At 43.6% G+C, this 26,711-nt stretch overlaps 1 protein-coding gene across 1 annotated transcript in view; it reads left to right on the top strand.

Moving 5' to 3' along the window:
- The window catches only part of Dmgdh (dimethylglycine dehydrogenase), a 74,026-nt gene extending 47,904 nt beyond the window's left edge, over nt 1–26,122 (top strand). The window contains exons 15-16 of the mRNA XM_036207389.1: nt 17,431–17,565; nt 25,830–26,122. Of these exons, the coding sequence (XP_036063282.1) occupies nt 17,431–17,565; nt 25,830–26,036 (342 nt within the window). The 3' untranslated portion in view covers nt 26,037–26,122. The remainder of the gene's footprint in view (nt 1–17,430; nt 17,566–25,829) is intronic.
- Nucleotides 26,123–26,711: the final 589 nt, after the last annotated feature.

The raw sequence follows: 26,711 nt of genomic DNA on the forward strand, positions 1-26,711 counted from the left end.
CAAAGCAAATAATTAGAATTCTCTGCTAAATATTTAAATATTTATCACAGGACATTGACCACAGTGAGATGACATGGGAAGGCAGCCGTCTGAGCTAGGGGTGGGGCTGGGAACTGCCTGGCATTTTCTCTGCCTGAGAAGAGTGTCCGTTAGCCCAGGTCTGAAGTCGGTGTGGCGCAGCCTTGCCTCTTGCTCTCCATGCCGTCCTCTCTCATGTGGGCTTAGTGGACCTGAAGTGGTCTGGGTTTCCCCCTCACAACGTATGTTACAGAACTTACACAGACTCTCTTATAAATGAGACCGTCCTCAGGCATGTTTTTGTTATAACAACTTTTTCATTTTAGTGTCAGGTGAGCATGGCTACAAGTCCGATTTAAGGGGCAATGTGGGGGAGGGGACCAGTAATCAGGCTTTGTTAAGTGAACCACGTCCTTGTCAGAACCACTGAGGAAGTGGAGAAAGAGAAAATGGAAAATAGGAATCTCCCATTACCAGCTCAGCTCCTTCCCTGGCACTGGTTTATGAGAAAGACAACACACACACACACACACACACACACACACACACACACACACACACACACTCAAAAACACACATTCACACACATGTGCACACATACTCAAACACACACATGAACACACTCATACTCCCTCACACCCTGACACACACATTCACACAGTCTCACAAAATGCACATTCAAAAACACATGCATAATTCTCAAACACACTCATATATGCATACATACACATATACTCAGACACACACACACATCACACATATACATATGTGCACACTCACACACAGACACTCACACATGCACATTCACATGTACACACCTGCATACTCACGTGTGCACACACACACACACACACACACACACACACACACATGCATACACATCCATTTAGCATACATTTATTAAATACTATGTGTGCTTCTTGCTAAGCCCCAGGTTAAAGATTCACTTCTGGTGCCTCCCAGGAAGTCAGGCTTTGGGTTCAGTTCTTTTTGTTTTTGTTTTTGTTTTTGTTTAAATTTTTATTATTAAGAGATATTCTATTCATTTCCATAGATCCCCCCTCCCCCCTCCTCCCACCCCCAAGCCTTTCCCCCCAACCCTAACATTCCCTCCTCTAACAAGGCAAGGTCTCCCATGGGGAGTCAGCAGAGCCTGGTACATTCAGTTAGGCAGGTCCAAGCCCCTCCCCCTGCACCAAGGCCGTGCAGTCTCCTACCATAGGCACTGGGGCTCCCAAAAGCCGGTTCATGCACCAGTGATGGGTCCCGATTCCATTGCCTGGGGGTGGGGGCCTTAAACAGTTCAAGCTAAACAACTGTCTCATCCAGAGGGCCTAGTCCAGTCCCATGGGGGCTCCTCGACTATTGGTCCACAGTTCATGAGTTCCCACTAGTTTGGCTAGTTGTCTCTGTACATTTTCCCACCATGGTCTCAATGACCCTTGCTCATAGAATCCCTCTTCTTTCTCACTGATTGGACTCCTGGAGCTCAGCCTGGCACCTGGCCGTGGATCTCTGCATCTGCTTCCATCAGTTACTGGATAAGGGTTCTATGATGACAGTTTTAGGGTATTCACTAATCTAATCACCAGAGTATGCCAGTTCAGGCACCCTCTCCACTATTGCCAGTAGTCTAAGGTGGGGTCATCCTTGTAGGTTCCTGGGAACTTCTCTAGCACTCTGTTTCTCCCTATTCCCATGATGTCTTCGTTTATCATGGTATCTCTTTCCTTGCTCTCTCACTCTGTCCCTGTTCCAGCTCAAACCTCCTGTTCCCCTATGTCCTCATCCCCATCCCCTGCCCTCCATCACCCCATCTCACCCCCTGTTTGGTCATGTAGATCTCATCTATTTCTCCTTCACTGGGTGATCCATGCGTCCCTCTTAGGGTTCTCCTTGTTACCTGGCTTCTCTGGAGCTGTGGGTTGTAGTCTGGTTATCCTTTGCTTTACATTTATTATCCACCCATGAGTGAGTGCATACTCTGTTTGTCCTTCTGAGTCTGGGTTCTGAAAACACTGCTCTCTGCCGTAGGGTGCAGCACTGCCATCTTGTGGACATGAGAAGTAGCACCGCAAAGGAAGAATTTCAAACCAGAGAAACTGGTCAACCCAATCAAAAATTTACTTTTTAAAATCTAACCAAACCTCCTCTAGCAAAATAGTCTTACCATTGTTCTCATGGTATTTTGATTCATTCCAAAAGAAGTTTATGTGGGGAGGAAATAGGCAGTGTTTGGTTAGCTTTGGGAATGGAGCGATACATTATTCTAATCACTAAAGCAACTGCTTCTGGACACCATAGGCATTCGTGGGAGTTCTCTCCTGCGATTACCAAACCTCCATTCATGTCTAGAGCCAGAGAGTTAAGTACCCAGAGGGATGTGCTTAGGTAGAGCAGGTTTTTTCTTATACATTTATCCCCAACCCCAGGTCCGTTCTCCACCCTACTTGAATTGAAATGAATTTTAGCCATGCCTGGTGACACATCTCAGTCATTTGTAATCCCAGCTACTTCTAGGTTTGAGACCAGAGGGTCTCGAGTTCAAGCCCCGCCTGAGCTACAGATGACGGCAATGCCACCTTGGCAATGCAGTGAGACCTAGAATCAAAATAAAAAGTGAAAAGAGGGCTGAGGCAGAAGGATTGCTGTGAGTTGAAGACCACTCTGGGCTGCATAAGACCAGGCCAAAAGTACCCATAGTGCAAACATAGGGATCTGCGTTTGGAACCCCAGCATCCAAGTAAAGAGCCAGGCATGGTGGTGTGCACCTGTAACCCAGGCACTGGGCAGAAAGGGAGGATCCAGGTTCACTGAGACGCCGAGTCACAAAACATAAGATGGGAGTGTCATAGTTGGGGGCCACTATTGCTGAGATGAAACACCATGACCAAAGCAACTTGGGGAGGAAAGGATTTATTTGGCTCACACTTCCATATCTCTGTTCATCACTGAAGGAAGTCAGGACAGGAACCTGGAGGCAGGAGCTGACGCACAGACTGTGGAGGGGTGCTGCTTACTGGCTTGCTCCTCATGGTTCGCACGGCCTGCTTTCGTATAGAACCCAGGACCACCAGCCCTGGGATGGCCCCACCCACCATGGGCTGGGCCATCCCCCATCAGTCACTGATTTAGAAAATGCCCATACAGCCAGGGCTTACAGAAGCATTTTTCTCAATTGAGGTTCTCTCCTTTCAGATAACTCCAGCTCAGCCGTTCTCAACCTATGGGTCATGACCATTGGAAGACACATACTTAGGAACCCCCAACCATAAATGTACTTTCATTGCCACTTCATAACTGTAATGCTGCGACTGAGCAGTGCCTCAGTTCCTATGGCCATTGGAGACAGGTGTTTTCCGATTGTTGTGACCCACAGGTTGAGAACCGCCGCTCTACCTTGTATCAAGTTGACATGAAACTAAGCCAGCACAGACTGATGGAGGAAGATGCCCGACATCAACCTATGACCTCTATGTGCACACATGTTCACCTGGACCTGAACACATACAAACTCATACACATGTATACAGTAACCACACACACACACACACACACACACAGAGAGAGAGAGAGAGAGAGAGAGAGAGAGAGAGAGAGAGAGAGAGAGAGGACAGAGTTAAGAGGAGAACTGGAGATGCAGGGTAATGTAGAATGCTTGCCCTGCGTTCACAAGACTCTTGCTATGTAGCCCAGGCTAGCCTCAAATCTGTGGCAATCCTGCCTCTCCTTCTGCATGCTGGTCCTACAAGTGTGCGCTGCCACAGTTGACTTTCAATGGTTTGTTTGAATGTAGCTGTTCTGATGTGGTGAATTTGAAAACACCCGACCTGTCCCAAGCCCATGTTATTCTTTTCAAGTTTTTGCTGTGTGGATTTGTTCTGGGGAGGGAGAGGGCATGTGTCCTTGCCACATCGTGTGTGGAGCTCAGAGGTCAACTTGTAGGAATCGTTTTTTCCCCTTTTGGGTGCTAGAGATCCAACTCAGGTTAGTAGTCTTGGCATCAAGTGTCCTTACCTCTGAGCCACCTTATCAGCCCCGGCCACACCCAATGTTCTAAAAGTAGGATCCAGATGGCTTCACAGCGTCCCCTGGTGAGCTGTTTTGAGTTGTTTCATTTTCTTTTTTAATGCATGAAGATGATGATACTGTCTTAGTTCTTTTAACCCCATACCAAGGGTAGTCTTAAGACTAGACAGCAGAACAGTAGGACTGAGCAGAGCATGGTGCTGTGGGGCCTGCAGTGTCAGAAGGATGTTAGCAGGTGTATGGCCTGTCCTGGTCACAGTGTGTCACTAATATTGTGTCCCACATCTTCGTTCTTGTAAAAATACAGCAAGTGGCTATTTTCCCTTGAGAAGGTAGGGATTGAGATGAGGGTCTCACATCTCACATCTGCAAGACAAGCATTCTGTCACTGAATCACAGCGCAAATCCCGGATGGTTTTTTTTTTTAAAATGTGTGTGTGTGTGTGTGTGTGTGTGTGTGTGTGTGTGTGTGTGTAGGGGGCGGGGTTCACCCATGCTGTGGTACTGGTGTGGAGGTTAGAGAACAATTTGGGGTGCTGGTCCTCATCTTCACCTTGTTTGAAGTGGGGTCTCTTTTGTGCACTACTGTGTAGACTGGGTCAGTTGGCCAAGGGGTGTCCTGGGATTCTCCTGCCTCTACCTCCCATGTTGTCATAGGAGTGCTAGGTTTGCATTGCATATTCCTGTGTCTGGCTTTATGCAAGTACAGGGCATCCGAACTCAGGTCCTCATATTGCAAGGCAAACCCTGTACCCACTGAGTCATGTCTCCAGACCCTGGATTTAAGAAATATTTATTATTTGTATTTACATTACAAGTAACACACACACACACACACACACACACACACACACACACACATATATATATATGTGCACCATGTGCATACCTACTACCTATGGAGGTCAGAAGAGAGAGTGTCAGATCTCCTTGAACTGAGTTACAGACAGCTGAGCTGCCATGTGGGTGCTGGACACAGAACCAGAGGTTCTCTGCAAGAGCAGCAAGTGCTTCTAACTGCTGGGCCCCTGGATGTTTTTCAAAGTCACACTACCCTATCGATGAAGCCTGAGAGAACAATTTAATTGCATTTTGTACCTGAGACTCCTAATCTGTAAAACGAAGCCTCCTTCTGCAAGTCTCAAAGTCTACAAAATGCCACTTTACATAGTGGGTGGAGCCATTCTGTTTCTTTATGAGCCATATAATTGTGCCATTTTAATTATGCCATCCTTACTCTCTTACCTATCATCATTGCTAAGTGATAAGGGAAAAAGAAGGGAAAAGGGGAGTTAAGCCCAGGTTGAAGTATATTTTACCATCCTCAGAACACCTGTCAGAATATATTAGACTAACGGCTATTGAATTATCATCCTCATATATATCCAATTTCAGCTATGAAACAATATTTCTACTCTAAAAGCTCAAGTGCGCTCTTTACTAACTGCTTTAAAACTTTTAAATCTGTGGAAACCCTGGTCTCTGAATAAATTTTAAGTAATTTTAGACTATTTTTCTTTTATGTATATTAATTTTATTTGAACAGCATATTGAACACAGAATCATTGGCATTTGAAGTAAACAGTTTGAAAGGTTTGATATGCATACCCAGATGAAATTATAGCTGCAATAAAGCTAGCATATACCTTACCCCAGAGGCAAAAGGAATAATCACAGCCCTTGGTAATCCCTACCTCCCAACCCTCCCCACAGCTCCACCCTATCCCAGGCACCCATTCATCTGTTTTCTGTCACTATAATTTATTTTGGCATCTTTTGGAATAAATGGGGCATCTATATAAATGGAATTAAACAGGGCTCTAGTTCATTTATGTTGCTGTGACAAAATACCCTGACGAGAAGCGATTTAGGGAAGAAAGAAATTATTTTAGCCCCCAATTCCAGGTTACAGTCCATCATGTGGGGTAGTCACGGCAGCAGGAACTGGAGTGAGCTGGTCGTGTGCACAGCAGAGGGAGACTAGATGTGTTCAGTTTGATTTCTCCACATAGTTCAGAAAGTCCTGCCCAGGGAATGGTGCCACCCACAGTGGGCTGGGTCTTCCCACGTCAATTAAGATAAGTCCCGCCCCTAGAAATGCCCACAGACCAACTCATTGTAGACAATCCCCCATCAAGACTCTCTCCTGGTGATGATAGGCTATGTCAAGTTGACAAAGATAACTATCATATATGCCATATACACTTTTGGATCCATATCAGCATAAGTCAAGAGTCATTTATGTTGTTACATGTTAGCTGCAAGATGCAGCAGGCATCTTTGGTGGCAAACCCCTATGTTGTCGTAACTTCAAAATATCCTTTCCTTTATTTCCGGCCAGAACTTGAAAACTGAGCATGCTCAGAGGCTCCTCTGTCCACCATTTTAACATTTAAATATACGACCCATATCCTTGAGCTAAGAAATCAAAAAAAATGTGTCTACTATCTTTCTTAAATTAAGACCTTCAACCAAGCATGCCCAGCCATGGGCCAACCTCTACATCAGTATGCACGGACTTCCTTTGTTTGATAAGGGTATTGTTTTGGAAATAACTCAGTTCTTGTCTACTGTAGGTAGCAAAGCTCTCTCTGTTTCTTCATGCTTTGGCTTTGCATGCATCGGGCTGCACACCCCTGGCATTTGCTGACACAGCAACAGCTCACTGCTTTTGATGTTGCGCCGTGGCCCATCTTCTAGATTGCCATTTGCTGAAACACAGACTTGTTGCTGAACATTTGTGTTGCTTCAGTTTAGGGCTATTACAAACACAGCTGTTATAAACGTTCTCTTAAAAAAAATGTATTCATTTTGAAATGGCGTTTCATATTGCCCAGGGTGGCTCTTCACCCACTCGCTGGGGATGACTTTGACTGCTCTCCCATTCTGCTTTTACTTCCCAAGTGCTAGGGTTACAGGTGTGTGTCACAGTGCCTAGCAGCATTTCTGTACAACTGTTTCTATGAACATATGCTTTATTTTCACTCAGATAAATACCTGGGAGGATAATTATTGAGTCAAATGGCAAGGATATATTGTATCTATTTTACTTTTTTTTAAAGTATCCTTTTTAAAAAGATTTATTTGTTAATTATGTGTACAATGTTCTGCCTGCATGTATCCCTGCGGGCCAGAAGAGGGCACCAGATCTCATGATAGATGGTTGTGAGCCACCATGTGGTTGCTGGGAATTGAACTCAGGACCTTTGGAAGAGCAGCCAGTGCTCTTAACCTCTGAGATTTATTTTTATATGTATGTTTGCCTCTGTGTGTGTGTGTGTGTGTGTGTGTGTGTGTGTGTGTGTATACTTATGTATATGCACCGTGTGCATGCAGTACCCATGGAGGCCAGAAGAGGGTGTCAGATCCCCTGTAACTGGTTTTTTAGCTGCCACGTGGGTGCTGGAAATTGAACCCATGCCCTCTAGAAGAGCAGCAAGTACTCTTAACCACTGAGCCATCTCACCAGCCCCTATGCTAATGTTTTAAGATGCTGATTTTTACAAAGTGCATTATTTTTGTTTTAGATTTTTACAAACTGCCTGTAGGAATTTCACTCTCTCTACAGCCTTATCAGATGATCCTGGTTGGTCTCTCTTTTAATTTTCTTTTTTTTTTCTCTCTCTCTTTTTTTTTTTTTTTTTTTTTTTAGACAGGGTTTCTCTATAGCCTTGACTGTGCTGCAACTTGCTCTGTAGACCAGGCTGACCTCAAACTCATAGAGATTGCTTGCTTCTGCCTCCTGATTGCTGGGGTTAAAGGCTCTGGTCAGTCTCTTTAACTGGAGCTATTGTATGAAGTGTGGAGTGGAGGTAAATTGTTTTCTTCATGGCTAATGATGTTGAACCTCTTTTTATTTCTCTGTGTACTACTTCTGTTTCTTCTTTGGTAAGCATCTGGTGAGATCTCTTACCCATTTTCAATGGAGTTTACTTTCTTATTACTGAGTTGTTCAAGTTCCTTATATTCTACATGTAAATCAGGTACATGCTTTGTAAATATTTTTGCAATCTGCATCTTTAATATTTCGTTTGTTGAACTGTGTCTTTCAGAGTTTTTAATTTATAAAATTTAAAGCCTTTATCAATTGATCTTTAATACGGTTCACATTAATTGATTGATTGATTGTGGGGTGGGCATACATGTGACTCAGAAGCCAGAGGACAACCTGTTGATTTTCTTCTTCCACTATGTGGGTCCTGGGGATCAATTTCAGGTCCTCAGGCTTGGCAGCAAGTACCTTTACACACTGAGCCATCTCACTGGCCCTCAACAGATCATTTATGGATGACGTTTTTAGTTCATGTCTAAGAAACTGTTGCTTAACCCAAAGTTTTTGGCAATAGCCATCTGTGTTTTCTTCTAGAAATTGTTAACATTTTAAAAAATTGTTTATTTTGAAGCAAAGTTTGAAACCACCTTCTCATTTTTAGGTTATGATCCACTTTTAGTTGATTTTTCTAGCTCTGAGATGTGGATTAAGTTTATTTGCACGAGGCTCTTCAGTCTCCAGCACCATTTGTTGAAAAGGTTGCACTGTCTGCACCCACTGACTTCACAGATCTGGAGGACTCGGCTCTTGTATATTCATAGGTCCTATTTCTGGGCTCTGCCATGTGCCATTGAACTACGAGTGTTCCTGATACTAATATCACACTGCCTCAATTACTATAGGTTGTGTAAGATTAATTTTGGCTAGTCTAGGTGCTTTCAATTTTCCATAAATTATAGAATCAGTGTGTCAATTGATTTGTAAAACCCCTTGGGATTGTGATTGGAAATACACTTTATCTACAGGTTAATTCAAGTCTTTCAACACTTAAACAATGTATATTTCTGTGTTCATCTAGAGCATCATTCATTTTTCTCAAAAATATTTTGTAGATTCCAATATATGTCTGTACATTTTCATACCTAAGTATTTCATAATGTAATACTATCATAAATGGTATTTTAAATTCAATTTTCAATTGCTTATTGTTAATCTATAGAAATGCAACTGGGAGCTTGGGAGATAGCTCAGTCAGAAAAGTGCTCGCTGCCCATGTTATAAGGACCTGAGTTTCAAGTCTCGGCTCCTGAAAAGCCAGGCATGGCTGTGTATACATGCAATCCCAGTTCTGGGTAGGCAGAAACAAGAGGATCTTGGGGGCTTGCTGGCCAAAGTTCTAGTCCAGTCAGTGGGCTCCAGGGTCTGTGCCAAACCTTGTCTTAGAAAATAAGATGGAGGGAAATAGAGGAAGACACCCACCATCAATCTCTAGTTTCCGTGGGTGCACACACACACATGTGCACCCTCTACAAGAATGCACACACCCGCAGACCTGTACACATACGTATACATACACTCAACACATACGTGTGTGCTCCCTACAAGAATACACACACATACACATGTACACACACACACACACACACACACATACACATGTACACACACACACACACACACAAATACAGTAGGCTTCTGTACCTTTCAGTCTTACTCAGTAGTTCTAATAGACCTTTTTTGCAGGTTCCATGAGATCTTCTACACAGACAGCCATGTTGTATAAAAATACAGCTTTTTGTTGTTTCTTGAAAGTCTTCTATTTCTTTTTCTTGCCTTCCTGCACCACTTAGAAGCCCCCCTGGCTTAACCTTCACCAAAGCCACTCAAAAGTGGTGACAACAAGTACCTTTGCCTTGATCCTGACCTCGTGAGGAAAGTGTCCGACCCCATCACCAGGGACGGTGTTCACTAGGTTCACTATAGATTTTCACAGCTGCTTTGTATCAGGTTGAGGTGATTCTGTCTGTTCCTAGTGCTAAATGTTTTCTTTTAGTTGGCAGTAAATATTAGTTTTACTAAAGGGTTTTTCTACATCTAATCAGCTAATTTTTCTTTTTCATTTGTTATCTGTTGAATTATATTTATTTTCTAATCTTAAGCCTTTCACTTTAGGCATAAAATTAACTTGGTGATTACAATTGATCTTTTAAAGATATTTTCAGGTTTTATTAGATCATTTCTAAAGTGAAGTATGGAATCCAACATAAATTCCACAGATATGATCTCCTTGTAGGTCTTGAGCATTTGAAATTATTTTACTTGTTCAAAAAGTAAACTTATCCTATTTATTTATTTTGAATAGAATGATACAGTTCAATTCAGGTGCTAGCAATACAAAATACAGTTTGCCATTTTATCTTCTACACCTAACTCGGAACTGGCACATGAAGAATTTTCAGTCCATGTATTCTGTTGAAAGCAGTGTCCAGAAATTCTATCAGGAATGCAGCGGTGCCCATCAGAAACGGGGGCTAAGGAGTGATTTAAGGCTTTGGAGCAAGAAGTGACATTCTGGTGATGGAAAACTGATTAAAAGAAAGTTGTTGGTGCGACAGGAAGATCTTTTCCCCAATTACTAAAGGAGGCCGGTGGAGAAAGGGCAGAGGCTTCAGTTAAGCAGAGGCTGTAGGGTGGAGAAGGAAATAATGTGAGCACTATTAGGAGGTAGCATGGCGCTCACCCGAGGTGCTGCAGGGTGGAGAAAAAGACAGGGATATTGTCAGCATTGGAAGAAGGACAGATGTGGCTGGCAAACTGGAAGGGTTTGTGGGTGTGGAATAACTGAGTGGAAAGATCTGGAACGCAGCTGTGCCGTGGGTTTGAAGCTCTGTTCGGGAAGCATGGATTTGACTCTTCAGATGTTCGTGGAAATTAAAAGCAAGGGTGTCGGGAACGCCTGTGGGCCGGCCCTGGGGTAGTATTCATCATGCTCAGAGCACTGGCTGCCTCTTCAGCTTGACCTTGCACTCTAAGTGGCAGCTAAATCCAGGCTGCCGACGGACTTCAGTGGTTTCTGTTCCACTTGCCCGTCTAAGTCCAAGTATTTCATCTCCAAGCACTCTGACTTAGATAATGACGAAAACATAAACCTCCCAAGCAGGCTATGAGCCTGAGAAGAGGTGTAAGTAGCAGAGCTTTGCTCTGTTCTTCATGCTAATTTCCTTGAGAGCTGTCTGTTTTGCATATACTCAAAACACCAAACGGATACTCGGTTATCTCTCTGCCCTAGAGATATGAAAATTCCAGTTGTTCCTGTGATAGGTGGGTAGTGAAGACGCAGCCCCTTCAGCATACAGAAGTCTCCATGTGCTCAAATACATCTAGAAGACAGTGTAGGAGCCCAGTTCTGAGCCCTCCGCATCCTCTTGTATACTTCAAATCACACAACACATAATACAACCCAAATGCTATGCAAATGGGGCCAATAGTGTCATGTTTAGGAAATGCTAAGAAAATGCTCATAGAAGTTCAACGCAAGCATTTTTTTTCCCCTGACCATTTTTTTTGGTGTGTAGTTGATTGAACTTGCATAATTTGCAAATAATCAATTATACTGTGAGAATATTAAAACTTTAGCTGCTGCTGAAGTTAAGCATAAAAGTGTACCTGGTAAAGTCACATGTCCAGCCCACAGCTTCCTTTTGAGTCATAAGCTTCAAAGCCTAATATTTTCCTTAAAATTGAATGGAATCAAAGTCACAGAATATATCCAATAGGGACTATTTTAGTTTTCAAAAATTTCAGATTTGGTTTAAAAGGTAATTACCCTGGTTATTGGTCTACCTTAGGCATGTTTCTAATGTTTTCCTCAGTTTACAGATTGTTTTGTTGGGATTTTAGACAGGGTTTCACTACTTAGTCCAGACTGGCTCTACACCCGTGATCCTCAACCTCCCAAGTGCTGGGATTCCAGGTGTGTAACACTACATGTGTTCCTTGGGTTTTCCTTTTATCCCCTCCTTCCCTGTACCTGCCAGAGTCCCTTTTCTTGCTCCCTTAAAGACTGTTTTTGTTTTTTGAGAAGGAATTCTCTTCTGGCTAGTACTTCAGCTAGGAAAATGCTAGCTGAGTGTTCCTTGGCCACCTGTGCCAAGGGCCGATATAGCACGAATCTTAAAGAGTCTTATTAATAAAATCAAACCTGAGGCCAGTTATTGGGGTGATTGCTGGAAGATCAGAGACACAGAACAAGCCACAGCTATCTCACCTTGCTAGTTCCTCAGGTGATCCTGTTTCCTCAGGCTGGAAGCTTCTGAGTCCTCCTCCACATGAATCTCAGCTGAACTGTGTTTCTCCAAAGCCTGAATGCTTAACCAACCAAATGCTTAACTAACTACATGCTTTACTCCTTAGTTCCTGGTCCTCACGCCTTATATACCTTTCTCTTTCTGCCCCCACTCCCTGGGATTAAAGGCTGGGTTTCTGGGATTAAAGGCGTGGGTCACCATGCTTAGCTGTTTCTAAAGTGGCCTCGAACTCACAGAGATCCACCTGGCTCTGCCTCCCAAGTGCTGGGATTAAAGGCGTGCACACCACCGCCCAACTTCTGTTATAGCTTACTCTTCCCATTTTCTAGCCACCATTTTTGACTGTGTTCTAGTGGCTGTCTGTTGTCTGACCCCAGATATGTTTATTTCGGGGGAACACAATATTTCAGGGAACACAATAGCCACCACAGGCCGAGAGTGAAAACTTGGTGTATGTGGGAGATTTCATTTCCCAGCCACCAACAGCAGCTAAACTCGTTATTGAACACTTTGCTACAAAGGATCTATTGATGACGTGCTTGGCTGTGTGGCAGAAAAAGCACACAGGGCTGCCCGGGCTTGAACTTTCCTGCTCAGTCTCCTTCCAGCCCTCACCAGCCTTGCAGTTCTTGTAATACAGTGAGACTGGCCTAAGTCACAAGCTGCTCAAAGGCTCCTGTGGTCTAACTCTGAATAGGAAGCAAGCGAGGCTGTGGTTTGTCTTGATGGGATGCAGACCAAGTCAACCCTTTCCCCAAATGAGTGAGCCCAGGATGCAGCTTTCTCAGCATCTCTGAGTCACACCCAGATGCACAGAGCACCAAACAGCTGACCAAAGGATGTGGCAGTTAACACAGTCTCAGGCTGGCAATGGCCACGAACTTCACAAGGAGACCTCCTCCGGGCTGCCTTCAGTGATTTCTCTGAGCCCATTTTAAACAAGAAGCCTTCCAGTGTGCATGAGGGACAGTGACAGGAACTGCCACCTGAATTCCCATCTTCATTCTGCCCTTTGGAGGAGCTGGTAACCAGCAGCTGAAAAACACAGAATAGGATTGGGTGCCCATGCCTGCTTCCTGGGGATTCGGTGATGCAAGATGTGAAACTTAGTCATTTCTGTCTTTGGAACTTTTAATATTTGAGTTTAAAGGATATGAGCCAAAAACAAGTTAAATTGATGACATTCTTAAATTTTTTTGATGGCGGTTTTACCCCATATAAATGGGAAAGAAAGGCCCACGCCTTCAACCTTATTTTTTCCCCTGGTCTATGACAGGCCCTTCTCCCAACTCTATGTCTAGATCTTGCCCCACTGCATGGGTCAGATTTGACTGTGTCTTCAAACACTTCATTTCCCTAAGAATCACTCCCCAGAATACATTGGTTTAATTTATTTAATTTACATCAGCATTCGGGTAATGTGCATGCCATTATCAGGGCTCACTTGCCTACTTTGTGTGTGTGTGTGTATGGATGTTATATTTAGTGTGTGTTACAGGTGGCTGCCTTAATAACTTTTATTGATATTTAAAAGTCGTACATACAAAAAAATAGTCCAGACTATTTGTAAGCTGAAGCCTTGATGCCTCAGAAATCTGTACATTTCTCAAAGACATCAATTGCTGTTTATATAGGTAATTCATCAATGACATTAAACAGATGTATTTCTGTTCTTGGGTCATTCCAAAAGCACCACTTCTAAATACAGCACTGCCTTCTGACTCATTTCTTCTCATTTATAATTAATTAGTAGGTAGTAGAGTCAAGTCTATAGTCTTGGGAGGTAAGCCAAATACAACAGGAATGAAACGTCATGACTGCACTTTAAGATTGGGAAGGGGCGGGGACTGACTCTGTTCTGTGACTGTCCTCATTGCTGTGACAAAATGCCTGTCAGAAACCACCCAAAAGAGGAAGAATTCATTCAGCTCACGGTTTCAGAGGGCTCAGTTCATATATTGGCGTATAAGATCAAGCTAGTGAGAGCCCATGGGGAGGAACTTCACCTCATGGCCACCAGGGAGCAGAGCAGAACTGGAGTTACGAAAGGGAACCAAGGCAAGACATGAGCCCCCCTGGTGACTTACCGCCTACAACCAGGCCCACCAACTCCCATAGGTCTAGGCAAATTCTGAATTCACCTTCAATTAAACCATTACGTCAGAGCTCTCATGATCTAACCTCTTTGCATGCCCTGGCAGACTCACAAAGGTGTGCTTTACAAACATCCTCAGCATCTCTCAGTCCCATCACGTTGAACCATCACAGGATGTGTGAGTAGTGAGGATTTGGTTGTCAGGGTATTCGTTTCAAACAAACCTGTTTAGAGAAGTAAAAACATATGGCTTGTTATTTCTCAAGAACGGCAACTCCCAACACTCTAGGAAGTGACCTTGTCCTTGGGCTTACAGGTTAATTTTGGCTCTTACAATTTGTTGATTTCATTTTGAGATAAGGTCTCACTATGTAGCTTAGGTTGGCCTTGAACTCAAAATCCTCTTGCCTTTATATCCCAAGTGCTAGGACAACAGACGTGAACCACCGTCTATAACTCAGCATTTTGAGTATTTGCCATTGTATGGTTTCGTTTCTGTATCTGGGAGATGCGTAGTTTAGCTGTAGTAACATTAGTTTCCTGTGATTTCAATTTCATAACCTAAGCAGATGGGCTGTAAAGTAACAGAAGAGAATGAACGTTTGAAAAAGTTTGAAATAATTTTTTTTTGTATCATTTATATAACCACTGTTCTTGTTAGAGGCAAATATATAAAAATGTTTACGGTACTCTTATCTGAAAAGTACAGACTATAACTATATAGAGCGTATTAGTTACTTTTCCTTCTGATATAATAAAGTCTCCTGGCAAAAGTGTCTTAAGGAAGGAAGGGTGTATTTAGGGTCACAGACTGAGGGAACAGACTGCCATGGCAGTAGGAGCCCAAGGCAGTTGCTCACATTGCGTTCACAGTACGGAAGCAGAGGAAGGGCCGGCAAGATGGCTCGCTGGATAAAGGTGCTTGGTGCCAATCCTGAGGACCTGAGTTCAATTCCTGAGAACCCACAAGTAGAAGGAAAAAACTGACTCCCTCAACTTGCTTTCTGACTTCCACAGTACACTGTGGCACACACAGCCACCCACTCACCTCTCCCCAACACACAATACATTAACAAATGTTTAGAAAAAACATATATATATATATATATATATATATATATATATATATATATACACATATGTGTGTGTGTGTGTGTGTATATATACATACATACATACATACACACACACACACACACACACACACACACACACACACACACACACATTCCAGAGCCTATGGAATGGTGTCACCCACAGTGGAAGTGGGCCCTCCCACCTCAGGGAACCTAATCCTGCACAGGTATATTCTGGGACTTGTCTAGGGGATTCTAAGCCCTGTCAAGTTGATAAGACTAACCATTGCACAGAGGATATTAAATAAATGTAACAAAATGCTCGCCACAATGGGTGGTGTGTAGGGGTGACCCCCGGGGACACCCCAGTTGCTTTGTGTCGTCTGTATTTTCCAGGTTCTACAGTAAGCATTGATCGTAGAGTATGTATTTTTTTTTTTTTTACATTTATTTTATTGTGTGTGTGGGCTCACACACAGAGGCTTTGCTATATTTATGGGTTCTGGGGAATCAAACACAGGTCACCAGGATTGGTGGCACATACCTCTGAGCCTTTTTTCTAGCCAACACTGTATACTTAATTTGCTTATAAAACTTGTTTTTCAATTTTTATTTTTAAAATTTATCTATGAATCCAAATAAGTCCAATTCCTCCTGTGGTTTGCCTTCCCAACTCCTCATGTAGCAACTATCTCACGTGCTGCTCTTTATGTTTTCATGATCTGAGTTTGTAATAAAGCTGGCTTTACCATCTGGGTCACACTGGGAAAGGAGAGAGAATTAGACTTTAGTTTTATATAGTATTTAAACCGTGGGTAATGGAAGCCTTCTTCAGCATCCTGTGCAGGTCAGCGGCTTATAGTTGCCATCCCGGCCGGACCTATACGGTGCTGTGGCTGCATCCTGGGAGTCCAGCACCAGGGAAGGCATGGTGAGGGGCATCGGGTGGAAGGGTGTGAGGACCTCCTGCTGATCCTCAGAGGTCATGGGGTTTACTGCACACAGTCCTAAATGTTTCCATCTTAAATGCTGGCCATGGAGGACATCTTTGGTACAAACGGTTGTTTCCTTTCGGGCCACTAGAGAAACAGAAGTTGGAGGTGGCTTCTTTGGGTTGTGGAGTTGTTTGTTTACTTTTGAGTGTACGTGACAGCTGATTTTGAGAATTTTTATTGCATCTCTAATGTCTTTTAGCAAGGTGTGCTTTGTGTGTGGAATTCCCTCTCCGCCCCTAAAGACATGCTTCTGTGGGCTTATTATCATCTCACCTGAAGGGCACGCCTCTCTCCTGGGCACTGTCCTTGCTCTTAGCCCCCTGTGAATTTGTCTCACTTTATCCAAGGTCCCCCGGCACTCTGGCTGGGCATCTTCCTTTCTCTGTTACCCAGCGTCCCCACTGATCAGAGACTGCTCACCTGTGTGTCCTGCTCAGTTGTGGGGTGACTAATAATGGAAAAGTCTTCCAGCTGGAGCATGAGTGTCAGCTGTCACGTGTTACTTGGAAGGAGGAAGAAGGGCTAAAGAGCGGGTTCAAGAATAAGGTCTTGGTTACAGACGTCCACATCTGACTCATTTTGTAACCCCACAGCCTACACGAGACCTCTCTTGGAGTCCAGCAAAACAAATATCTTCTGAATGAACTAGTGAGGATAGCCTGGTAGTTAATACATTCCAAGGAGTGTCACCCTGAAGGAGAGGGAAACGTTACATTTTGGGGGTTTTCTGGCATCACATACCAAAGAATGTTTGTTTCTTATAAAAGCCTCCAATGGGTAGAAATTGAGACATACTTTGTCCAGACAGCTGATGCCACCGTCCAGACCCATGAGATATGGGGTCGTTTTTGTAACCCACCAGCACAGGGCAGTACCTTATGCTTTTCTGCTGAGGTGGTTCTGGTAAAATTATCTGCCCAAGTTATTACATCAAGTCTAACCCATTCCACAGGAATGGGTGTCTGGTGCTGTCATCTGGGCACTAAGACGTATTTGTCTAGACGTTTGATCCAATCTGTATTTTTATTTAGTGTGTAATTGGTGAGAAAATAGCAAAGACAAATTTAAATCCTTGCATTGCTAACCTTGTCACGGTGTCAGAGCTCCCATTCATCATCATTACCTTGGGTTCCTGCAGCCAGCCGACTTCATTGGAAAGCAAGCGCTGAAGCGGATCAAAGCTGAGGGGCTGAAGCGGAGACTCGTCTGCCTCACCTTGGCAACGGAGGATGTGGATCCGGAGGGAAATGAAAGCATTTGGTACAAGGGCAAGGTGGGTGCCAGGGCCACCACATCACCCACGACCGAACGTCTCTGTGCACTACTAGGGTGTATTTTCCCCTAATTTATTCACTTATTGAAAGGATGGCACACTTTTAATTTCTGAGCTGACTTTAAGGAAACAGAAAGCAATTCCCTGACAAGAAACTGACATGCTGCTCATTTTTTTTTTTCAATCAGAAGAATCTATGTGCATTTAAAAATATTGGGTAACATCATATTTATATCTGTGAATGCAAAAGATGGATTTTGTAAGAATTTGGTGTTCTGATTTAATTTCTCAGGCATCTCTTTAAAAGATACAATTAGCATAACAAGCACAAATCCAAATGGACACATCAGGACAATGATGGTTGAAGGTGACTGGGGAAGTAGCCACCACTCCATTCTTCAGGAAGAATCGATGGCCGTCTTCCAACTTTGCGTTGTTCATGTCCTTCTTGAAGTCCAGTATTGCCAGGGTTAGTGCGATAGCCCATCAGCAGGCCTTCACTTCCTTCATTGTTTCTATTTGTAAAGTCCAGTGGGGCTCAGCATTAGGATGTGCTTTGGCTGGTGTGGGGTGCTCAGCGAGATGATGGGGAGAGACAGCACTGGCCCTGCCAAGCTCTTCTAAGAGCTGTTTGTTCTATGTGGAACAGGGTCAGCTTTGTTAATGCTCAAAGCTCAGAGATCCTGGGCTTGTGAATTTTCTCATCTGCTGTAGCATCTCGGACATTTTATTTCATTTTCTCCTCCTTTAGTGGTAGATGGCTGGAGTCAGGGAACCTCACTGACAAATACACGCACACACACAAGCCTTTTGACAGAACTGATGTGGCCGAGTGACCCCTACAGACCAGACTTTTTTCACGTTTGCTCACTTAGTGTTACAGCATCCCTGGTAGATCTGTGTGACCATTTCTGTTGTAAAGATGAGGCTCAGAGATTGGTTAAATCCTTTCAGTTTCTGTAGTTAGTGGTTGGTTGATGGAGCTGAGTTCCATCCACCTACATTGAGACTTTGATTCTTGTCCTCTTCCTCTAAAGACTGCTGACTATTCCAGTCTGCCCTCTTGCTGTCCTTGCTGGTGTACCCCTGAAGTCACTCTACAATCTAATTATAGGCCACAGTTCCGCATCTGATCATGTTATCACATGTGGTGGAGCTAACAGGCTTTCCTGGGATCTCCAGGCTGGTCTTCACTTCCCCTCTCAGCTAGGGCTGAGCTGGCCCTTCTGTTTGAATTGTTCCTTGTGACTTTCCTTTCCTCTTTCCTTTCTCTATTTTTGGATCCTGTGGAAATGGAGTGAGTTATGGATAGTTGTGAACCACCAAATGGACACGGAGAATCATATCCAGCAACAAGTTCGGTCAGCCACTGGGCCATCTCTCCAGCTCTAGACTTCATTCCTTGATACATGTTGGTAGCTAAGGATTCTGGTAATCCCTGCCTCCCAGAGACTGAAGCAGGGAGGCCCATCAGCTTAAGGCCAGCCTAAGCTGTGCAGTGAATCTGGGGCCTGCCTGGGTAACAGAGCCCCTGTTCTTCCCCTGTTTCTGATTTGCCCACAGTTGACATGACTTCTACCAAGCACCAGCTCTGCTATTAACCAGATTTTTGACCTGATTGCTCACCTTGGTTTCCTCATCTGTAGAATGAAACCCCTGGACAGGATAGTGATGGCTGTTTTAGTCAGGGTTTCTATGGCTGTGAGGAAACACCATGACTGAAAAGCAAGTAGGTGAGGAAAGGGCTGTTGTTGTTGTTGTTGTTGTTGTTGTTGTTGTTGTTGTTTTGACTTACACTTCCACAGCACTGTTCATCATCAAAGGAAGTCAGGACAGGAACTCAAACAGGACAGGAACCAGGAGGCAGGAGCTGATGCAGAGGCCATGGAGGCCATGCTTACTGGCTTGCTCCTCATGGCTTACTCAGCCTGCTTTCTTAGAGAACCCAGGACCACTTGCCCAAGGACAGAAGCACCGGCCATGGGCTGGGCTCTCCTCCCCCGTCAATCATCAATTGAGAAAATGGATCTTATGGAGGCATGAGAGTCCCTCCATTAAGATAGCTCCAGTTTGTGCGTCAAGTTGACGTTAGACTAGCCAGCACAATGGCTCTCTCTATCTCTAAATTTTTTCTGGTCATGAACCCCCCAACTTTATCTTTCCTTTGTTTTATGTCTTTTTCCCTTTACCCCCATCAACTCCTTCAGCATTTCCTAAAGTGTCTGTGTTAATTAGTTTGTGTGGCTGTGACCAAACTACCCAAGAGAACGAACAACCTACCTACAGATGGGAGGGAAGAAGTCTTTTGGCTCAAGGTTTCAGAGAGCCCAGTCCTCCGTTGCCTGGCCCCATGTTCATGATCAGAACATCATAGTGGTGGGAGCGGCACGAGGCAGGTTTCTCACTTCACGGTGGACGGGCAGAAGATGGAGGAGGAAATCAGCAGGAAATGGCCAAAGCAAGACAGAGGCTCACAGACACAGTGCCAGGGACCTACTTCCTCCGGTTAGGCTCGTCCTCCTAGCTCTGACCACCTCCCATAGTGACATCATATTATGGATCCATTAAGGCACCACTCTGCTGATGAGAGAACAGTCCCCAGGATGCAGCTGTAACTGGAAACGTTCTCACAGACATAGGCAGAGCCAGGCTTTGCTAATCTCATAGGTGTGTCATAATTCAAGCAAGCTGTCGATCAACATTAATCATCGCAGTGGTCCTCAGTTACCCTCCCGCCAACATGCTGCTTTACTTAGCCATGAATGCTGGAGATGCCATGCTCACACAGCCTCTAGGCAGCTCCAGGCCAATCACAACCACTGACAGACTTCTGGTCATAGTCAATACGATCATACTCAAACTAAAGTTAGCAAACCTGAAAATCCAAGTTCTACTTTAACATTTTTTTTTTTTTTACAAACTTATACACTGAGTTTATATTATATATTTTTTCTTTTCTTGTAACTTAGAGACAGGGTCTCATACTACGCAGGTTGGCCTTGAACTCTCTGTAGCTAAGGATGACTGTGAACTTCTGATTCTCCTTCTTTCCAAGTGCTGGCTGGTATTTCAGGAGCATGCCACTATACCCAGCTTTATACTGACCTTGGGATGGAGCCCAGGACTCTGTGTATGCTAGGCAGGTGCCCTCCTGACTGAACCACATCCCCTGCTCAATTTATCTTTCATCTTTCTTACTAAATGCCAGCTGTTAATAGAGTTCTAACCCAATTATAGGACCCTTCCTCTCAAATTTACTAACAGAAGCCTGCCTGCTCCTGATGCTCAGTGGGGTCATCATGTCTACCATGCTAAAAGCCTTCATTTTTAAATCCTTGTACCAGGCTACTTCTTTTGGTCCATCAACTGCCCCCAAATCACAACACAGAGACTTACTATTAGTTTTCAATGCTCAATCTAGCTTAGGCATGTTTCTGGCTAGTTCTTTTAACTTAAATTAACCTGTTTCTCTTTATCTACCTTTTACCTCAGGGCTTTTTACCTTTTCTTACTTTCTTGTTGACTCTATATCTGGCAGGCTTCTGGCCCTAGGCATCTCCCTAAGTCTCTCCTTCTTCTTTCTTTTTGAGCCTAGATTTCTCCTCCTATTTATTCTCTCTGCCTGCTAACCCCACATACCCTTTCTCTGCCTAGCTATTGGCTCTTCAGCTCTTTATTAAACCAATCAGGTGTCTTAGGCAGGCAAGGTGAAACAGATGTAATATATCTTTACATAACTAAACACCCATACTTCCATTGGTAAACAAATGCAGCCATAAACAAAAGGAACACAACTTTACATAGTTAAAATTAATACTCCACAGCAAAAACAATGTAACTAGCGAAAATAACATATAATATAATATAAAATAATATTCCTAGTTAGGATAATATTCCACGACAAATCCTCATTTCCAGAGATCACTCTTTAAAAATGTTTTGTAAATGTTTGAATTGACACACTAATTATGCATATTTATGAGGGGCTGTGTGACACTTTCAAGCATGACAGGATGTGTGGTGATCAACTCACGGTGATTGACATCTCCATTATCATAGACATCATTTCTTTGTGTTGAGAGTGCTTATTTTTGTTTGCTTGGTTTGTTTTGTGTGTGTGTGTGTGTGTGTGTGTGTGTGTGTGTGTGTGTGTGAGAGAGAGAGAGAGAGAGAGAGAGAGAGAGAGAGAGAGAGAGAGAGAGAGAGTCTCTAGGTAGCCCTGGCTCTTCTGGAATTTGCTATGTAGGCCAGGCTGGCCTCACCTGCCTCTGCTCCCCAGTGCTGGGATTAAAGACATGTGTCACCATGTGAGGCACTTGGGAGCATTTTGAACCCTTTCTACTAACACCCACAGTTATCCATCCAAACATGAGGCTACCCCTCGGGTCAGGTACTGTTTAGGCTCTGAAATGACATATATTTTTGCTTCTTGTTTCCTGACCTGGCTTATTTCCCGTGCTTTTGGTATTTGATATTTTATTCCCACAAACAGTCCCAGTGCTGGAGACAGAGAATAGGCTTATGTGCTTCTTCAACACATTTTTTATTATTGTGGTTTACTCTGTTCCAGCAACATTGTAGGCACAACAGCAAATTAAACAGAAGAGAACCGTTGTCTTTGTGGGGTTTCCACACGAGGGAAGACGGGGTGGACAAAGAGGGAAGTCCATAGGTATATGCACTTCAAATGGAGAGGAGGAGGCCTTTGGAAAAGCAGAGTGCCAGTGGGGGCTGGGCGATGTCTGTCCTCAAACATGGTTTCAGTTGAAAAATCAAGACAGAAGGACTTTAGTTCTGAAAGACCCTTTGGGCAAAGGAGGTTTTCAGGAAGAGGCCCTTGGGAAAGTCTAGAGAGCTCAGGAGGTGGTGGCCATTGTCGTTATCTCTGTCTTTTTCTTCCCCTTCTGTTTAAAAGTTGCCATACACAGGGACAGCAGAAGCACAAGTGACCGCCAGCTTCGAAGGGTGTCACCTTGGGAAAGGTCATTTCCCGTGCAGTCATCAGTTAGGGACTGAACTTCAGAGACGAACAAAAAGGCTAAAAATAAAGGAGAATGATGCGCATTGGTTAAAACTCCAAACAAACAAAAACCCAAGGTCAATGTTCCAATAAACAGAGTGAAGGTCTACTACGTGAGGGTGGGACAAGTGTCCTTAATGGTGTCCTCGTCGAGAAGGGATGGATCTAATGGAACCCAAAAGAGTTGGAATAGAACTATTCAGAATTTGTGCTGGAAGAAAAACCACAACTCTCTGTGGATTTTATCCTTGGCTAAAGCAGAAATGAAAGTCAACGCCAGCACAAAACAAGCACATTTAAAAATTAGCACTCAAGTTTTCCTTAGGTGACCAAGGAAGAAATGACTGAAGGCATTTCCTGTGGGGACGTTGGGAGAGGCAGGAGGGCCGAGGAATCTCTGAAGTGACTGAGGGCTTGTGACCAGTGACTCGGAGCTGCTCCCAGAGTCACCCAGAGCTCTTCCTGGCTCTTAAGTTACTGAGGCAAACCGGCTCAACTCTCCCACCTCCCAACACAAATCCCTGGTTTACAGACTCAGAAATGCAACCAAAGCCACCAAGACAGCCTTCAAAGCCCATCCTCCTGGACCCCAGTCCTTATTTTCTGCTACTGAACTCCGACCCAGAGGAGCAGAAGCAACTTCAAAGCACGTGCTGAATTTTAGCTGTCAACCACATGACAGGTGAAAACATTCAACTCCGTTGTTTGTGCTTTTAATAACTGGTTCTCATCATAGGCAGAGAATCTCACAAGAGCAGCTCATTTGGGGTTTCAAAGAGATAGTTAGAAGCCCAGACCTCAGAGATAAGGGTCTATGTTAAGTTCATGAGTGTGTTAACATCTGAAAGACTGGAAGTGGTGTGTGCTAGACAGCTCTTGTCTGAGGGACCAGGTGGACTCATGCTGTCAGTGTTGACAGCAGCCACATGCAGTTCACAGTGCTGGACAGTGGGGCCAGAAGGACCAGCAGAATGTTATGAGACCCTGTGTGTGTGTGTGTGTGTATGTGTGTGTATGTGTGTGTGTGTGTGTGTGTGTGTGTGTATGTATGTATGTATGTGTGTATGTATGTATGTTTGTGTGTATGTGTATATATGTGTGTATGTGTATGTATGTACGTGTGTGTATATATGTATGTATGTGTGTATGTATGAGTATATTTGTATGTATGTGTGTATGTGTATGTAGTATGTATGTGTGTCTATGTGTATGTATGTATGTGTGTATGTGTATGTATGTATGTGTGTATGTATGTATATGTGTATGTGTATGTATGTATGTGTGTGTATGTATGTGTATGTATGTGTGTGTCTATGTGTATGTATGTATGTATGTGTGTATGTATGTATATGTGTGTAATGTGTATGTATGTGTGTATGTATGTATGTGTGTGTCTATGTGTATGTATGTATGTGTGTGTATGTATATGTATGTGTGTATGTATATGTATATGTGTATGTATATGTGTGTATGTGTGTGAATGTATGTATGTGTGTCTATGTGTATGTATGTATGTATGTGTGTATGTATGTATATGTGTGTATGTGTATGTATGTGTGTATGCATGTATTTGTGTGTATGTGTATGTATGTATGTGTGTGTATGTATGTGTGTGTCTATGTGTATGTATGTATGTGTGTATGTATGTATATGTGTGTATGTGTGTCTATGTGTATGTATGTATGTGTGTATGTATGTGTGTGTCTATGTGTATGCATGTATGTGTGTATGTATGTATATGCGTGTATGTGTATGTATGTATGTGTGTGTGTACATTCCTTTACAGATCACATTTACTTTTGTTGTCTTCTTTTTTCCAAGCAGTGTTTTGACTTAACAATTTGTTTTGAATTCTGATTTCTATAAACAAAGGTCTTTATTTTATGTGCATGCCTGTTTGCCTGCACGTCTGTATGTGCACCATGTGTGTGCAGTTGCCTAAGGACCTGGAGAGGTGCCAGTTACAGGAGCTGGAGTTACAGGTAGTTGGGAGTCACAGGACATGTGTGCTGACACTGCGTTCTGCTGGCATTTCTCTGTCATCTTCCTTATAGATCTGCCTTGCACTCACCCTCTGATTCTCTAATGGGACTCAGTGCACAGATTTCATTGGTTTTTGTTGCATAAAGCCCATTTTCGTCTCCTGGGTTTTGATTGTTTGATTGGTATTGTCACACCCCAGTTTCCCTGAAGCACCCCTGGTTTTGATAGCTCATTTCTTTGCCCATTGCTAAGTGAGGTAGGTCCAAATTTGCCCAACCCATTTTTATTGATTTGTCTATCATGCGCTGGTTGTAGCCTTCCCTCCTTCTGGAAGCTTTCATCCTCTATTTCTGTCCACCTGATCCCACCGCTTTCAAAGTAAGTCTTTCATGTTTTAAACCATGGCCGTTTGGTTCTATTTTCTTGTAGCTCTGTTAATTCCCCCAACTAAGCTGGAAGCTCTTGAAGGTGGGTACCAGGACCCCTACTTATTTCTTCAGAGTCTAGAACATGTGATAAAACTAACTATTAACATCACACCTTATAATTGGCAAGGTTGAAAACGCACTCTCCCAGACAGTCCTTCTTCAGACAATAATAGTGCTGGTGAGAATGTGAACGGCAAAGACACCCTCAAACACTGTTGGTGGGGAGTTTAAGTAGTCCAGCCACTATGGACATCAGTGCAGAGGTTCCTCAAAAACCGAAATCAGCATTATAGCCATACCACACCTGAGAATATACAAAGGAATCTGAGCCAACACACCACAGAGATACCACACCCACGATGAGCAGTATTCACAATAACAAACATGGGACCAGCTTAGGTGCCCATCAAAAGAGGTAGGAAAGAAAACAGTACAAATATCCAATGAAGTTTTACTTAGCCACAAAGAAGATTGTGTGGAATGGGAGATCGGGGCATTAAGTGACAGAAACCAGACTCGGAAAGACAATGGCACGTGTTTGCTTTCATCTGTGGAATACAGATAGAAAAACATCTGTAGATAAGACATAAAGTAGAGAGGAGACAATTTGAGAAGACAGGGACCAGCAGGAAGGAGGAGAAAGGATGGAGTGAAGGACATGCTGTGCATGTGTAACTATTCCAGGATGAGTTATATAATGTACAATGAATTGATGCTAACAGCCCCCTCCCCATTGTGAACTGACTCTGTAGCTCAGAAAACATCTGGAGACGAGCAGCACAACGCTCTGACCACTATGCTAATATGCTGAGACAGCTGTTCTTCTTTTTCAGGTGGTGGGCAACACAACTTCAGGAAGCTATAGTTACAGCATCCAGAAGAGCCTGGCTTTTGCTTACGTCCCTGTAGAGCTCAGTGACGTGGGGCAGCAGGTGGAGGTTGAACTGCTGGGGAAGAATTACACAGCAACCATCATCCAAGAGCCCCTGGTGCTCACAGAACCTGCCAGAACCAGGCTTCAGAAGGACGGTAGAAAGTGAAAACTTGAGCAGGACCCATGCCCACCAACTGGGCCGTAGCTGACAGGACTGGTCTCGAGTCCCGCTCCAACCAGGATGAAGGTCGCCAAGACTTCATTTCAAAAACCATCAAAATCTAGGTCAACATCTTAGTAAAACACTTTTTTCTTAGTTGTTTTCTAAAGGCAGTGGTTTGATGAATCAGCAATATGGGTTGTCCATTCAAATGAGGAATTTAAGATGCACATGTTTTATTTACCACACTGATGTACATGAAACCAATCAGAGGAAAATTAGGTGTTTGCTAATATGAAATCATGATTCTAAGGGAGTTAAAGGACTTGGTGACTTTAGAAACGCAGTATGCGGCTGATAGCTGAAAACAAGTGAATAAATTATCTCTTACATGAAAAGATGCATCGGCATGGATGGATTTGCTTTATTGAGAAAGTTTTCCTCAGGTGGATAAGTGATAGTTTTCAATTTTCTTAGTATGTCTGTGGTGAAAACAGCCACACCGCTTATCAGTTGGTCACACACATTCTTAGGCAGCTCTCTCAAATATTTCCCAGTTTCTTAACGGTTCCCGGGGAAAGCGGCTTTGGGGACATTGTGATTGCCCTTCCTAAGGCCTGCTTTTGCACAAGGCTTGCCGAGGGAAGAGGCTTCCCAAGGAAGCGTGCTTGTAAATTGTCA

This window comes from Onychomys torridus, chromosome 15, assembly GCF_903995425.1.
Source record: "Onychomys torridus chromosome 15, mOncTor1.1, whole genome shotgun sequence".
Taxonomy (NCBI): Eukaryota; Metazoa; Chordata; class Mammalia; order Rodentia; family Cricetidae; genus Onychomys; species Onychomys torridus.